This window comes from Bos javanicus, chromosome 10, assembly GCF_032452875.1.
Source record: "Bos javanicus breed banteng chromosome 10, ARS-OSU_banteng_1.0, whole genome shotgun sequence".
NCBI classification, from domain to species: domain Eukaryota; kingdom Metazoa; phylum Chordata; class Mammalia; order Artiodactyla; family Bovidae; genus Bos; species Bos javanicus.
In genome coordinates this window covers 88394713-88408693 of record NC_083877.1, presented here as the reverse complement: position 1 = coordinate 88408693, position 13981 = coordinate 88394713, and the positions used below count along the sequence as shown (strand labels likewise).

General features: G+C 39.9%; 2 protein-coding genes across 2 annotated transcripts in view; both read left to right on the top strand.

Moving 5' to 3' along the window:
- SPTLC2 (serine palmitoyltransferase long chain base subunit 2) overlaps positions 1-13981 on the top strand; it is a 100400-nt gene that overhangs the window by 44147 nt on the left and 42272 nt on the right. Inside the window, exons 6-9 of the mRNA XM_061429580.1 lie at positions 632-725; positions 4320-4425; positions 5121-5340; positions 8778-8904. Of these exons, the coding sequence (XP_061285564.1) occupies positions 632-725; positions 4320-4425; positions 5121-5340; positions 8778-8904 (547 nt within the window). The remainder of the gene's footprint in view (positions 1-631; positions 726-4319; positions 4426-5120; positions 5341-8777; positions 8905-13981) is intronic.
- LOC133255035 (GTP-binding nuclear protein Ran-like) lies at positions 732-1782 on the top strand. The gene has a single exon (XM_061429589.1). The coding sequence runs from the start codon at positions 930-932 to the stop codon at positions 1575-1577; it is 648 nt and encodes a 215-aa protein (XP_061285573.1). The 5' UTR covers positions 732-929; the 3' UTR covers positions 1578-1782.

Sequence of the window (13981 nt, the reverse complement as noted above, 5' to 3'; positions counted from 1 at the left end):
ATTGAGCGTCCCAGGTGGCACTAGTGGTAAAGAACCTGCCTGCCAATGCAGGAGACATAAGAGACTCAGGTTTGATCCCTGGGTTGGGAAGATTCCCTGCTGGAGGGCATGGCAACCCACTCCTGTATTCTGGCCTGGGGAATCTCTGTGGACAGAGGAGCCTGGCAGGCTATGGTCTATAGGGTCACAAAGAGTCAGACATGAGTGAAGTGACTTGGCACTCACATACACATACATATATATATATATGCAAGAGAGAAGATTTAAACACAACTATATTGATGTCACATTAAACATAAACGGTTTGTATTTCTAAGTAGAAGACGGATTGTCAAGTTAGATTAAAAGTTTTTTTTTAAATTAAAGACACAGGCTAAAAGTAAAAGGATGGAAAAAGTTACAGCGTCTAAACAATAATAACAATATGATTTATGTAATATTTAGTATATAATAAGCTAATATTTTATACTATCAGTATTATAAACAAAGACTTCAGAGCAAACTGATACCTTTGCCATTGTGCAGACTTTCCCTACTAAAATATAATTATTAATGGTTTTAGCGTTTTGTAGTTCGTCTAACTAAACCTTTCCCCTCAGATTCTTATCTTCCTCTCCTGGTGATTTTGCAGGGTTGCCTGATTCTGAGTGATGAACTGAACCATGCTTCACTGGTTCTGGGAGCCAGACTCTCAGGAGCAACCATTCGAGTCTTCAAACACAACAGTGAGTTTGTTGTGAAATCTACTCTGGCTTCAGGATTTAGGATTGTTTGGATTAGTGGCAGTGGTAACAATTAGTTACATTAACAGTTGAAACTGTAAATGAAACTGAAGTACCAATACCTAAAATATAAGTTCTGGTCCTGTGTTTTAAAAGTTACTATCTGAGTTAGACAGGTGCGGAGACGCTTCTGGAAGTAACATCGCAATGGCTGCCCAAGGAGAACCCCAAGTTCAGTTCAAACTTGTTTTGGTTGGTGATGGTGGTACTGGAAAAATGACATGCGTGAAGCGTCATCTGACTGGTGAATTTGAGAAGAAGCATGTAGCTACCTTGGGTGTTGAGGTCCATCCTCTGGTGTTCCATACCAACAGAGGACAGATTAAGTTCACTGTATGGGATACAGCTGGTCAGGAGAAATTTGGTGGACTGAGAGATGGCTATTATATACAAGCTCAGTGTGCCATTATAATGTTTGACGTTACATCAAGAGTTACTTACAAGAATGTGCCTAACTGGCATAGAGATCTGGTACTACGAGCACGTGAGAACATCCCAGTTGTGTTGTGTGGCAACAAAGTGGATATTAAGGACAGAAAGGTTAAGGCAAAGTCAGTTGTCTTCCACCGAAAGAAGAATCTTCAGAATGATGACATTTCTGCCAAAAGTAGCTACAACTTCGAAAGGCCCTTCCTCTGGCTTGCTAGAAAACTGATTAGAGACCCTAACTTGGAGTTTGTCGCCATGCCTGCTCTTGACAGTATTGAGAGGTGCAGTCTTGTTTGTTGCTGTCATTCGCATTCCTTTGCGTTTAGAATCAGAATGAAGTTGTATTTCAAATATCTAAAAAAATAAATCAAAGTTACTATCGTTCTCATTGGAATAAAAATAAAGGCTAAAGGAAGCCTTTCGGTACAAAGTAAAACATTGTTCTTTTTCTGACTTTGAACTTTTTCATCTTCCTTGTTTATAAATCACTTGTTCAGTATGCATTTATACTAGATGCCTGTCTTGCCATAATATTGTGGGTACTGAAGTGAAATAAAGCAGGCTTCCTGATCTCCAGATCTCTGACTGGTTGCTAAAGAGACTGTAGACAAACCACTAGTTAGAATACAACAGACAAATACTGAAATGCAGATATGAACAGGTGCCATAAAAGCAGAGAAAAGTGGCACTAGGCCAAGACTTTCCCTAAATGGAAATATCTTAGTGCATTATTAAAATAATTGTAATAAAAACGCATAGCTTTCCAGGTTAAAATGCTCTCGTGGAGTGAAGAGATATGACCAAACTGTTTAATATCATCTTTTACCAAAATGTGTACACAAAGGTCTAAAAGACAGAAGAAGTCTTTTAGACAAACGTCAGACAAAAGTCTGAAAGAAGGTACACTCAAATACTAGATGTATGCCTCTGGATGGAAGGTTTACGGATGGTAATAACCTTTCATCTCTGTCTTTGTCTGAAATGCTTTACAATGAGAATGACACATACAGCATTTTGTTTTATGTAAGCGGGATTTATGAAGCACCGTTGTATGACTTGTTGTTTTCTTGAAGCACACTGGGAACTATGGCGGTACATGCGCCTGCCTCCTGTCAGAGTGAGGTGGCAGGCTGTGCTCTCATTCAGTCCGTGCTTCCGTTGGAACATCCAGGCTGTTTCTGAGTTTCTCTGCTAGAAGCAGTTCCACCTACATTCATATTTTCCTCACTAGTCTGATTAGTGCCTTAGGGTAAATTCCCAGCAGTCTTTAGAATGCATGGTTAAAATGATAGACATTTGCTATACTTTTCCAGATTGCCTCCAAGCACTGTACAGATTTTTACTCAACAACACCTGAAATCAAAAACAGTGACTGTTTCTACTTACAGGCCAACATGTATCATTTAAATGCTTTCCTAATCTAATAAGTCCAATAACATTAATTTTTATTTATTAGGTGTTGAGCAACTTTTTATACAGAGTTATTGTCTTTGTATTTCTTTGTAAATTGGTGATTTTCAAACTGTTTCTCTTTTTACTGGTTATAAGAGCCCTTTGTGTTGCAGTATTTTTTATTTTTAACTTTGTTTTTAGTGTCTTGCCCTGTGGACTTGCTGAAAGGTTGATGTCACATTTACTGTTTTACGACTTTTGTTTGGATTTTGTGTGATGGCCTTTCTCATTCTCAGATTATTCTCTTACTTTTTCTTCTGGTCATTTTGTGGTATGTTTTTTGTCTAAATCTCTAATTTACATGGGATTTGGAGAGTATACTATGAGAAAAGTATTGAATTTTGTTTCCTAAGTAGATAATATGGTCAAGAATTCGGGTATTTTCTTTCATGTAAAATTTTAAATCAACATTTTATTTTTCTCTTCCTTTCTCTGTATAAACAGAGGAAGCTAAAACAATGAGTCCATTTTTACTTGTCTTCTGCTAATTGCCACACATTGCCCTCTCTGTGATCAGAGGGCAGCTTCAGATCAGATTTTTTACTTTGTGGGAGCATCTCCTTTTTCTGGGTTAGATAGCAGATAAGATTGCTTTGCTATGAATAACTGAAAGTGTAAACAGTCAACTTTTGGCCATTTTATTTGTGTTTACAGTGTGTGTTCTTATTACCTTACTTCTCTTTTCTACCGATTATTTTATAAAGAGAGCAAATCCGTGTGACTTTATAACCCCTCCCTTCAGTGATGAACAGTAACGAACCAGATTTATGACAAGGGTGTCTCCCACCCCTGATAAATATACCCTAAACTTCATGTTGCATACATTTTTGGGCGGAGAACTCTCAAGGGCCTTGTTTCAGGACATATATTTTAAGTGTGAAGTCTGTAGTGGTAGTAACAGTGGTCTTCCAAGTGTTTATCTTTAACAGGAAAGTTATTCTCCTTAATGGCAGTACACCCGCAAGTGTTTCCTAGGCCTGGTAATTGCCGTAACAGCAGAGCCCCAAGAACTTGGTTGTAGACAGACAGCTGGTCAAGTCAAACATGGAACAGTCTCTACTGATGGCCAGGCTTGTTTAACATATAGATTCATGCCTGTCCAGACTGGTGTTATTTCTAACCACTACCAAGATAAAACTACTTAACAAGCTTTTATTGAATATATCCTAGGTGAAAGGAAATGGGATATGCACTTAGAAGTTTTTCTCCCATATTTGCTATTTAGAAGGTGTATGTGTTTATAATAGTTTATTCTCATTTTCTTACTCAGCTTTCTTTATGCGTTTACTTCTGAATGGATGACTAGGATTAAAGATACATTTGATTGTTTAAATACAAAAAAAGCTAAATGAAATTTCATGAAAAAAATCGGTCATTTCATAAACATGCTAACCAACTAAGTCAACTTTACCACACTCATTTAATTGAGTTTCTGGTGTTTTTGAACACTTGTTACATTTTAAATGAGATTTTAATTCAAGTTATCGGTAACCTACCCATTTTGCCCCGTTTTTGTTCTGTCCGATTCTAAGTATGTTAATGTCCTTTGCTATCTGAGACATGCTTCCTGAATAAGAAATGTATATTTGCATTTTAGGAATAAAGTTAGAAAAGAGGAAGATACTTTGTGCTGAAATTCTTTTTTGTGTGCTACAGATATGCAAAGCCTAGAGAAGCTGTTGAAAGATGCCATTGTTTATGGTCAGCCTCGGACACGAAGGCCCTGGAAGAAAATTCTAATCCTTGTGGAGGGAATATATAGGTAATCCTGCTATATTTATTCTGTCTGATTTGCCACATGAAGTCATAGAATTTTTAAGTTGAAGGGGACACTAATCTAGACCCCTTTGAAAACTAAGGAGACAGAGTTTCTGACTTGTTAAAATACCTGGGTCGCCTTTATTCTTTTCATCATGCTATATATATCATCTCCAAGTCTCCTTTCTTTTTGGGTCCATTATTTTTCCACTGTTTGTATAGGGAGTTTACACATAAGGAAAAGAATTAGAATATGTTTTCTAATGTGTCAGAACAAATTACATGCCATTTAATTTTAAGAAACATTTTATATTGTTTACCTGTTTGCAGCCCTTGTATTTATTCTTCCACCTCCTAATGTTTTTTATTCTTTCGTGTAACTTTAATTACACATGCAATATGTGTAAAGTCAAATGTTGCCTGTAATTACAAACTTTAGAAGAATCTACTGTGACCTCTGTCCCTCTGTGGTGAATTAAGGTCACTTGTATTCTGGTGTTTGTTTTAAAAGATCCAATCTCCTTTCCTCTGGATATCTGCCTAGCCATGGCATTGTCTGTCATTGCCAGTTTAAAACCACAAGCAGCATTGTCAGATCATTTTTAAAAGCAATGAACTTAAAATAATAAAGTGGCCACCTCCTGGTTTTGAGAGTTAAAAAGTCTCCGTGTGTGTGTGTATTTTCCCCTGTTTTGCCAGCATGGAGGGGTCTATTGTTCGCCTTCCTGAAGTGATTGCCCTGAAGAAGAAATACAAGGCGTACTTGTATCTAGATGAAGCTCACAGCATCGGGGCTCTGGGCCCTACAGGACGAGGCGTGGTGGACTACTTTGGCCTGGATCCTGAGGATGTGGACATCATGATGGGAACATTCACAAAAAGCTTTGGTGCTTCTGGAGGATACATCGGAGGCAAGAAGGTAAACGGGCCCTGACAATCGAGCAGTTAAGGTACACTAAGGCCCTGGCTACTAGATTTAAGTTTTGAGGAGGTAGAGTCCCGAACTTGGATGTGGACATCCTGAATTTGTTTGTGGATCAGGTACCTGGTGCCAGCAGGCTTCAGACTTCAGCTCCCCTCTCAGTGCCTCTGATAAACCAAAGGCGGGTTCTGTTCATTGTTGTCTTCCTTTTGGAGCTTCATTCTAAAGCACATCCTGGTCTGAGGACAGAATACCCTCTTGTATGAAAGAGCACACAGGGTGCTGCCCGTTCGCACAGTCTTCTGTTGAGCCTGAGTTGCGCTCGCTATTTCAGACACAGCAGGCATATCATGGGAGCCAGTGGGACAGAAGACCAGTTTCTTCCCCTACTCTTGGACTCAAATGCGTCTTGGGTGAGCATCAAGACAGGAAGGAAAGAATTACTTTGCTGGCTCTGGTGTACTGCAGAGCATTGTCTTTGCCAATCCAAAAACTACATAATGAACTCCGGGGTATTTGAAAATCAGTATAGCATGGTGGGAATGGTTGAGCCATGGAGACAGAACCCTAGGTTCGGGTTTGAGTATTTTCCTAACTTTGTGAGACCTTGGGCAAAGTACTTAATGTTTAAGTTTCCTTATCAGTAAAACAGAGATAAGTGTGCCTGGCTCACATTTGTAGCAAGGGCTTAACAAATAATACATGCCCGTGCTATAATGTGGAAATAACCTTGAAAGCATTATGTTAAAGAAGTCAAAAAAGCTCACCAGTTACAGTATTTCTTTTATATGATATATCCAGAATAGGCAAATCATAGAGGCAGAAATAGGTTAATGGTTGCCGGGGCAAAGGAGATAGGGGAAGTGGAAAGTGACTACTAACGGATACGAGGTTTCTTTTTGAGGTAAAGAAAATGTTCTAAAATTAGATTGTGATGAAAGTTGGACAGCTCTGTGAATATACTGAAAGACACTGTATTACACACTGTGAAAAAGAGAATACTATAGTACATGAGTTGTGTATCAACAAAATAGTTATTTAAAAAATCTATACACAATGTTAGGAAAAAACCACTGTATGTCGAGTATTTGTGCACGGTACTCTAAATGTACTTAAATTCCTCTTTAAAATTTGACCCTGAGAATCTTAAAACAGGGACTTTCTCTTCATCATTGATTCCTTTTAGAGAAACCCCATTTTCACTGGTTTTGGTCAGGTTCGATGGATTTTTGCCCTAAATTTTTGTTATTAGGAAAAGACTATCTCAGGCTTACTTTGGAGAATTGATTGCTTTTTGGTAAGATTTGTTGCTACACCAAAAGATAGAAAAATAATACTCTGGGAGAGCATCAAGATACAATATATTTACCTTTTTATATTGGGTTTTGTACAGTATTTTGTATTTTCGAAGTAACACACTGCACTGTTTCCTGGTTGCATTTTGTGTTTCCTGGTTTGGGTCTGAAACATAAGCTTCTTTGTATGCACATTTTATTTAAAGACTTAGTGAAGTTAAAAGGCATCAGAGAATAGGGATATATAATTGATTGGAAATTTTTCTTACTGGCAGACAAGGTTTTGTTTTGTTTTGTTTTTTTTCATTCAGTGAGATAGCTTTAATGATCTTAGGAAAAAACCAGTAAATTTCTGTTTAATTTCTGCCACATTTATATCATTTTATAAATCTCTGTGTATCTGGAGGATGTTTAATGTCTTTAAAATTGACATTAGAGAACTGTCTTTTACTCAGGAATGTAAGGATGGGCTTTGCAGGCATGGGGTAAGATGCAGATGATATTTTCTGTAATACTTAGAAGGAAGTCATATCTAAAAGCAATCCAAACACTTTCTTGTTTAATTTAGGATTGTAAATCTGTTTATAATATTAAATTATATGTTCTCTAAATTGAGGTCTTTTTTAAAACTAGTTTTTCATCCTTCCATGTTGTGGCATGTTTAAAAAACAAAACAGGAAATTCCCCAATGGTTCAGTGGTTAGGACTCCACACTTTCACTGCTGAGGGTGTGGGTTCGGTCCCTGGTTGGGGAGCTAAGATCCCACAAGCTGTGCAGGATGGCCAAAATAACAAACAGAACAAAGCCTAAGGGCGTTGCATGTTGCTGTTGAGTTGCTCAGTCACGTCCAACACTTGGCAACCCCGTGGTCTGCAGCATGCCAGGCTTCCCTGCCCTTCACTGTCTCCCAGAATTTATGCTCAAACTCATGTTCATTGAGTCGGTAATGCCATCCAACCATCTCATCCTCTGTTGCCCCCTTTTCCTTCTGCCCTCAGTCTTTCCCAGCATCAGGGTCTCTTCCAGTGAATTGTCTGTACGCATTAGGTGGCCAAAATATTGAAGCTTCAACTTCAGCATCAGTCCTTCCAATGAATATTCAGGACTGATTTCCTTTAGGATGGACTCATTTGATCTCCTCGGTATCCAAGGGACTCTCAAGAGTCTTCTCCAGCACTACAGTTTGAAAGCATCAATTCTTTGGCAGTCAGCCCTCTTTGTAGTCTAACTCTCACATCCACACATGACTATTGGAAAAACCATAGCTTTGACTATACTGAGCTTTGTTGGCAAAGTGATGTCTCTGCTTTTTAATATACTGTCTATGTTTTCCATAGCTTTTCTTCAAAGGAGCAAGCACCTGTTAATTTCATGGCTGCAGTCACTGTCCGCAGTGATTTTGGAGCCCAAGAAAATAAAATCTGCCACTGTTTCCATTTTTTTCCCCATCTATTTGCCATGAAATGATGGGACCAGATGCCATGATCTTGTTTTCTGAATGTTGAGCTTTAAGCCAACTTTTTCACTCTCCTCTTTCACTTTCATCAAGAGGCTCTTCAGTTCTTTACTTTCTGCCATAAGGGTGGTGTCATCTGCATGTCTGAGGGTATTGATATTTCTCCCAGCAATCTTGATTCCAGCTTATGCTTCCCCCAGCCCTGCATTTCACATGCTGTACTCTGCATATAAGTTAAATAAGCAGGGTGACAACATACAGCCTTGACGTACTCCTTTCCCAATTTAGAACCAATCCGTTGTTCCATGTCCAGTTCTAGCTGTTGCTTCTTGACCTGCACACAGGTTTCTCAGGAGGCAGGTAAGGTGGTAGTCCCACCTCTTTAAGAATTTTCCACATTCCAACAAATGCGGATCCTTTTGTTGTGATCCACACAGTCAGAGGGTTTAGCGTAGTCAGTGAAGCAGAGGTAGATGTTCTTCTGGAACTCTCTTGCTTCTTTTCTAACCCAGTTGTTGCTGACAGTGTGCTCTGCCCGTGGTGGTGGGCCTTGTGTCTCTGACTGACGTCCCCAGTCAGGGCTGTTGAAGGGAGGAGGCTTCCTTCACCTGGGCGGAAGGCAGAGAGGTTGCCAGTGCACCTACCCACGGCCTCTAATGACTTGCCTCTGTGCCGTCCCCAGGCCCTGATCGACTACCTGCGGACGCATTCCCACAGCGCGGTGTACGCTGCGTCGCTGTCCCCGCCTGTGGCAGAGCAGATCATCACTGCCATGAAGTGCATCATGGGGCAGGATGGCACCACCCTCGGTAAGGCCTGCTTTCCCTGGAAAGTTTCCTGGACTCAGTTAGTACTCAGCCGCCAGACGTGCTCTGTTTTCTTGAGGTTTTTTCCTAAAATGAGGAAACAGGCATACTTCTGGGCAGAGCTGACGGGTGTGTGAGGTCTTGGTGTCTATGGCCACTTTTCACTGTGTCTGCACGTGCCGGGACAACTAGCCTGGCTCACTGTAGCCAGGCTCAACTGACTCCCCAGGCTATGGTTGTCTTGTCTATAGACGGTGAGGCTTTAATCTCACTGTCCTACGTATTCACGGTAAGTCTTAGGTGATAAGTCTTCGGGGTCTTGAATTGTATAATTTCATGTGAAGGTGTAAATAATTCACTGGGTAGTGATGTTTCATTTCCATAGTATGTAAAAGCTGCTGTTTCCATGAATTAGTGTCCTTTATTTAATGCCTTTTAAATGATTTTCTACTTTAACATACAATAATTAATAAAGGTCATCCTGAATCTATTTATTCTGTCCTTGGTAGGATTTGTAGTCCAAACTAGATGCCCTGACTTAAAACATCCTCAAGTGAACAGTGTTCACTTCCTGATACTTGACTTTCATTTTGTATCACTAGAGGGCAGCGTTGACTATAGAAACATTATAATAAAAGAGGAGCAGTTGGGGTTTTTGTTTTTTCACTTTGAGAAGAATCTCCATTGTGAGTATGAGATATACATTTGCTTGTTGCTTTTTTAATGCTTCTAAAATCAGTTTTACTCTTGTAAAACATTATCAGCCTTGATAATCTCCAGTCTTCAGCTATGTAATATTTTGTGATACGATTGATCTGGCTTGCGTTGAGAAACAGGAAGAAAGTAGTGCATCTCATTTTCATTGATTTGAGCCTGTTTTCTTAAATCAGAATTTCACCTTAATATTTTTTCTGATCTGTGATACATACATTGTTGTTAGCTCTTGGAAGTGTTGATCATTTAGAAAGTAATTCAGTAATGTTGTGAACACTGCGTGTAGCTTTGTGAAAAGCTCCCTGTTAATAGAACTACAGTGTTATCTTCTTTCTTATAAGGTATTGCTGGAAATAGTGTGCTTTGACCTGAGTATACATATGTGCTCGTATATGTAAGTGTATGCGTGTCTCTGCTCAGACAGGTATATGTATATACATAGCTATTATTTATCTAGTTATTTGATACAGGTTTAGATGACTATAAAACGAATGTTAACAGTTATCAAAGTTACCTTGGATTATGTCTTTGCCCGATCCTAGAGCATGGATCCAAGTGATGTGTGACCTCTGGATAAATGACTCATCTGTGCTAAATGACGAAGTCTAGGCTCTACTGGTAGAGAGAAAATGAAATGTGATAATTAGATATAGGCTTCGGGTTAGCACTTGTTTTCCAGTTTATCTGTTGCCTCTGTAACCACCCTCTAAGCTTAGTGGTGTGACACAGCAGCTATCTTAACTATGCTCACAGATTCTGTGGGTCAGGAGTTCAGTCAGGGACGGCTTGTCTTTGCTCAGCAGTGTCTGGGTTGAACTTGGAAGACTGATGGCTGGGGGCTGGGAACACCTGGAGACGTCTTCCCTCACACATCACCTGGGCTGGCATGACTTGAAGGTTGGACTCAGCTGAGCTGTCCTCTCCATGTGGTGTGAGTCCTTATGGCCTGGTGACCAGATAGGATGCTGCAGAGAGCATGCATTCCCAAAGGACGTGCTGAAACCCCACAATGTTCTCTGATCTGCTGTTAAGAGCGCGTCACCAAGGCCAGTCCAGATTGCAGGGCACAGGGGACCAGACTCCACCTCAAGTGGGAGGCAGGTTGAAGAACTTGTGGCCATTTTTAAAACTTGCCACCACCAGCTTTTAGATAATATATTTTAAAATTAGTCCCTAAAACTTCTAATTAGTATGACAGACTTCTGTTGGCTACATTGTTTCTCTCAAAATATAGAATAATAAAATTCTAACCAAAAGTAGTTAGATTTTTTTTTTTTTTTTTTGCCACTCCATGGACTGTAGCCCAACAGGTTTCTCTGTCCATGGAATTCTCCATGCAAGAGAATTCTCCACTGGAGTGGATAGCCATTCCCTTCTTCAGGGGATCTTCTTGACCCAGGGATCAAACTCAGATCTCCTGCATCACAGGCAGATTCTTAACTGTCTGGGCCACCAGGGAAGCCCCAGTAAAAAATACCATTTCTTATACAGGCTGCTACCTCATCCTATTTAAGTTTGGCCTGATTTTTTTTTTTTTTTTAGATTTGAGTGGGTTAGGGTAATACTTTTATGGCATTGTTGAACGCATCTTTTCATTGTCCTTGAAGAAGAAAAGGTGGAATCTGGCAGTAGCCTTTTCACTGCGCTTTAAGGTAACCTTTAAAAAAGAGGCATCTGCAATTAATTACCTGATGTGATTTTATAATAGAAGTCACCTGCCTTGAGAGAGACTTAATCTCATGTGTTCAGAACATTGAATCCCATTAACTCTGCAAACATTGAGTATCTCACTACGTATTAATATTACACTCTGTAAATCAGAATCCGTAGACAGTGAACATCCAAGCAGATCACTTGAATGAGCTGTGTACTTGGGGGTCACTGGGGATGTAGAGAGAAGGCAATGGCACCCCACTCCAGTACTCCTGCCTGGAAAATCCCATGGATGGAGGAGCCTGGTAGGCTCCAGTCCGTGGGGTCGCTAAGAGTCGGGCACAACTGAGCGACTTCACTTTCACTTTTCACTTTCATGCATTGGAGAAGGAAATTGCAACCCACTCCAGTATTCTTGCCTGGAGAATCCCAGGGACAGAAGAGCCTAGTGGGCTGCCATCTATGGGGTCGCACAGAGTCGGACACGACTGAAGCGACTTAGCAGCAGCAGCAGGGGATGTAGAGGATAGTGGGCTGTTGTATTAATCCCAGAGATTACCATGTCATAGAGAAATGGAAGTTTTATTAATCATTCACCAAATACTTGCCCACAGTGTGTGGTAGGTGCTGTTTCTAGGCACTCCTGATTCATCAAATAATAAAATACCCCCTGATTCCTGCCTTCTGGGGTTCTAATAAGGGAAATAAATTACACAGTTGCCAAAAAGTGGTAAGTACTCTGGAAAGAAGGAGGAAAGTATATGTTGGGTTCTGGAGATGCAATTTGCAGTTTTAAATAGGGTGGCCATTGAGAAGGTAAGATTTTATCAAGCCCTTGAAGGAGGTGAAACTTTAGCCCTGAAAATCCAGGGCAAGAAGGCCCTGAGATGTAGATGACTCTGTGTTCAGCAGGAGCGTGGAGGCCACTGTGGCAGAAGCATAGTCGTACAGGTGGAGTGCATGAGGGGGGGTGAGCAAGGTGGGTCACAGATAGAGTCTTATCCTATAGGAGTGTTAGGTTGATATGAAAACACAGGCACACTGGTTCTCTTGCCTTGTATAGTACCAAACTCAAATTCTTGAACAGTTTTCTGTGGGCTGCTTAATACAGAAAGACTTGTGGCCTGTTTCCCAGAGGTTAGGAATTTTATAGCCCCTTCAGATTTCATGAAAAGTACAGACTATAATATATCCATGCTTATCTTTTGAAGGAATTTGTCTGGAGATCAGATTTGCTTAAGAGCTATACTGATATTTTTCTTTGAGTGAATTTCAGTAGTGCAGTGAACTGGAAATGAGGGAAGCAAAGTGTGACCCATATATGAACAGAAGAAACTGTTACATAATACTATTGATGTTGCAAATGAAAGAACTCTTTCTTTACTTAATGGTAAATATCTCACATGTGAATGTGAAAGTCACTTAGTCCTGTCCGACTCTGTGTGACCCCATGGACTATACAGTCCATGGAATTCTCCAGGCCAGAATACTGGAGTGGGTAGCCTTTCCCTTTCTCCAGGAGATCTTTCCAACCCAGGGATCAAACCCAGGTCTCCCACATTGCAGGTGGATTCTTTACCAGCTGAGCCGCCAGGGAAGCCCAAATACCTCACATATGATTTCTGTTTCGGAATAAGAGGGGCAAAGATAATGTAATGTCAGAGCTTAGTGCTTAGTCCTGGATTTAATGTTGGTTTAAGGGAATATTAGGAATAAGAAGCTGGCTTTCTTTTTGTGTGCTTAATATAATTTTCTGACTTTGTTATCAGACATACAGGTATTAAGCATTATTTGAAATAGCTCATTTTTGACATAATATTTTCTCCTTTTTGTAAGACATAATAGTTTTATATACTTGCACATCTTTAATTTCTCTGTTGTGTAAACTTATTTCACTGTGAACAGTCCTTCTTGTGGGGCCACTCTAGAAGTTTTCCCTCACCAAAGAGGATGCTAAGCCAACAGAATTCCATTGTAGACGGGACTGAAGACAGAGAAGAGTCACCAGAAACTTGATTTCCTTTTTCATTTATTTTTTCCTCCTTTTTCAGTTTCAGATAATTCAGAGAAGTGTAGGACTAGAGGCTCCGAGTAAGCTGCAGTTAGCACAGCGTTTGTTGGCTTGCTTTCACCCTGGGCCACTTGTACTCCCCGCTACACGTTCTGGTTTCATTACCACACCCTTGCTTTGAGACCCAGATTCACTTTTCTGAAGACATTTTATTCACAAGATGTGTGTGTGTGTGTGTTTTAAGATCATGAATTTATGTATCTCTTCTCTAAGCCACTCTCTTACTGGAATTGTTAGCGTTTTGTATATGATCATAAATTTGTGGCAGATTTCACTTTTGAGACTGATGTAGCAACTTAAGGGGCTCATACATGATCTCTACTAAAGTATTTATTTTCTTTCTTGGCCCAGTATGGACCCTGTTCATTTGCAGGTCTCTTGTTTCTATACAAAGATCATCTTTCATTATGTCTTTCATTTTTAAATGTATATATTGTTTTGTTTTTGAAACTTCCTACAACTTCTAGGGAAAAAATGGAAATTGTAGGGAAAAATAGGAACATTCTCATCTTCCTTGGTGTTCTTGCTTTTCCCAGTTGGTATTAAGGAATTGGGAGCAGGGGAAGAGAGCTAAAAATTATGAAAAAAAAAGTCACAATAGTTTAAAATGTTTGTCCCTAGATTTCATGATGTAGACCTGTA

What these genes read in the sequence shown, in the direction of transcription:
- LOC133255035 (XM_061429589.1), top strand. Translation starts at nt 930, where the DNA reads ATGGCTGCCCAAGGAGAACCCCAAGTTCAGTTCAAACTTGTTTTGGTT.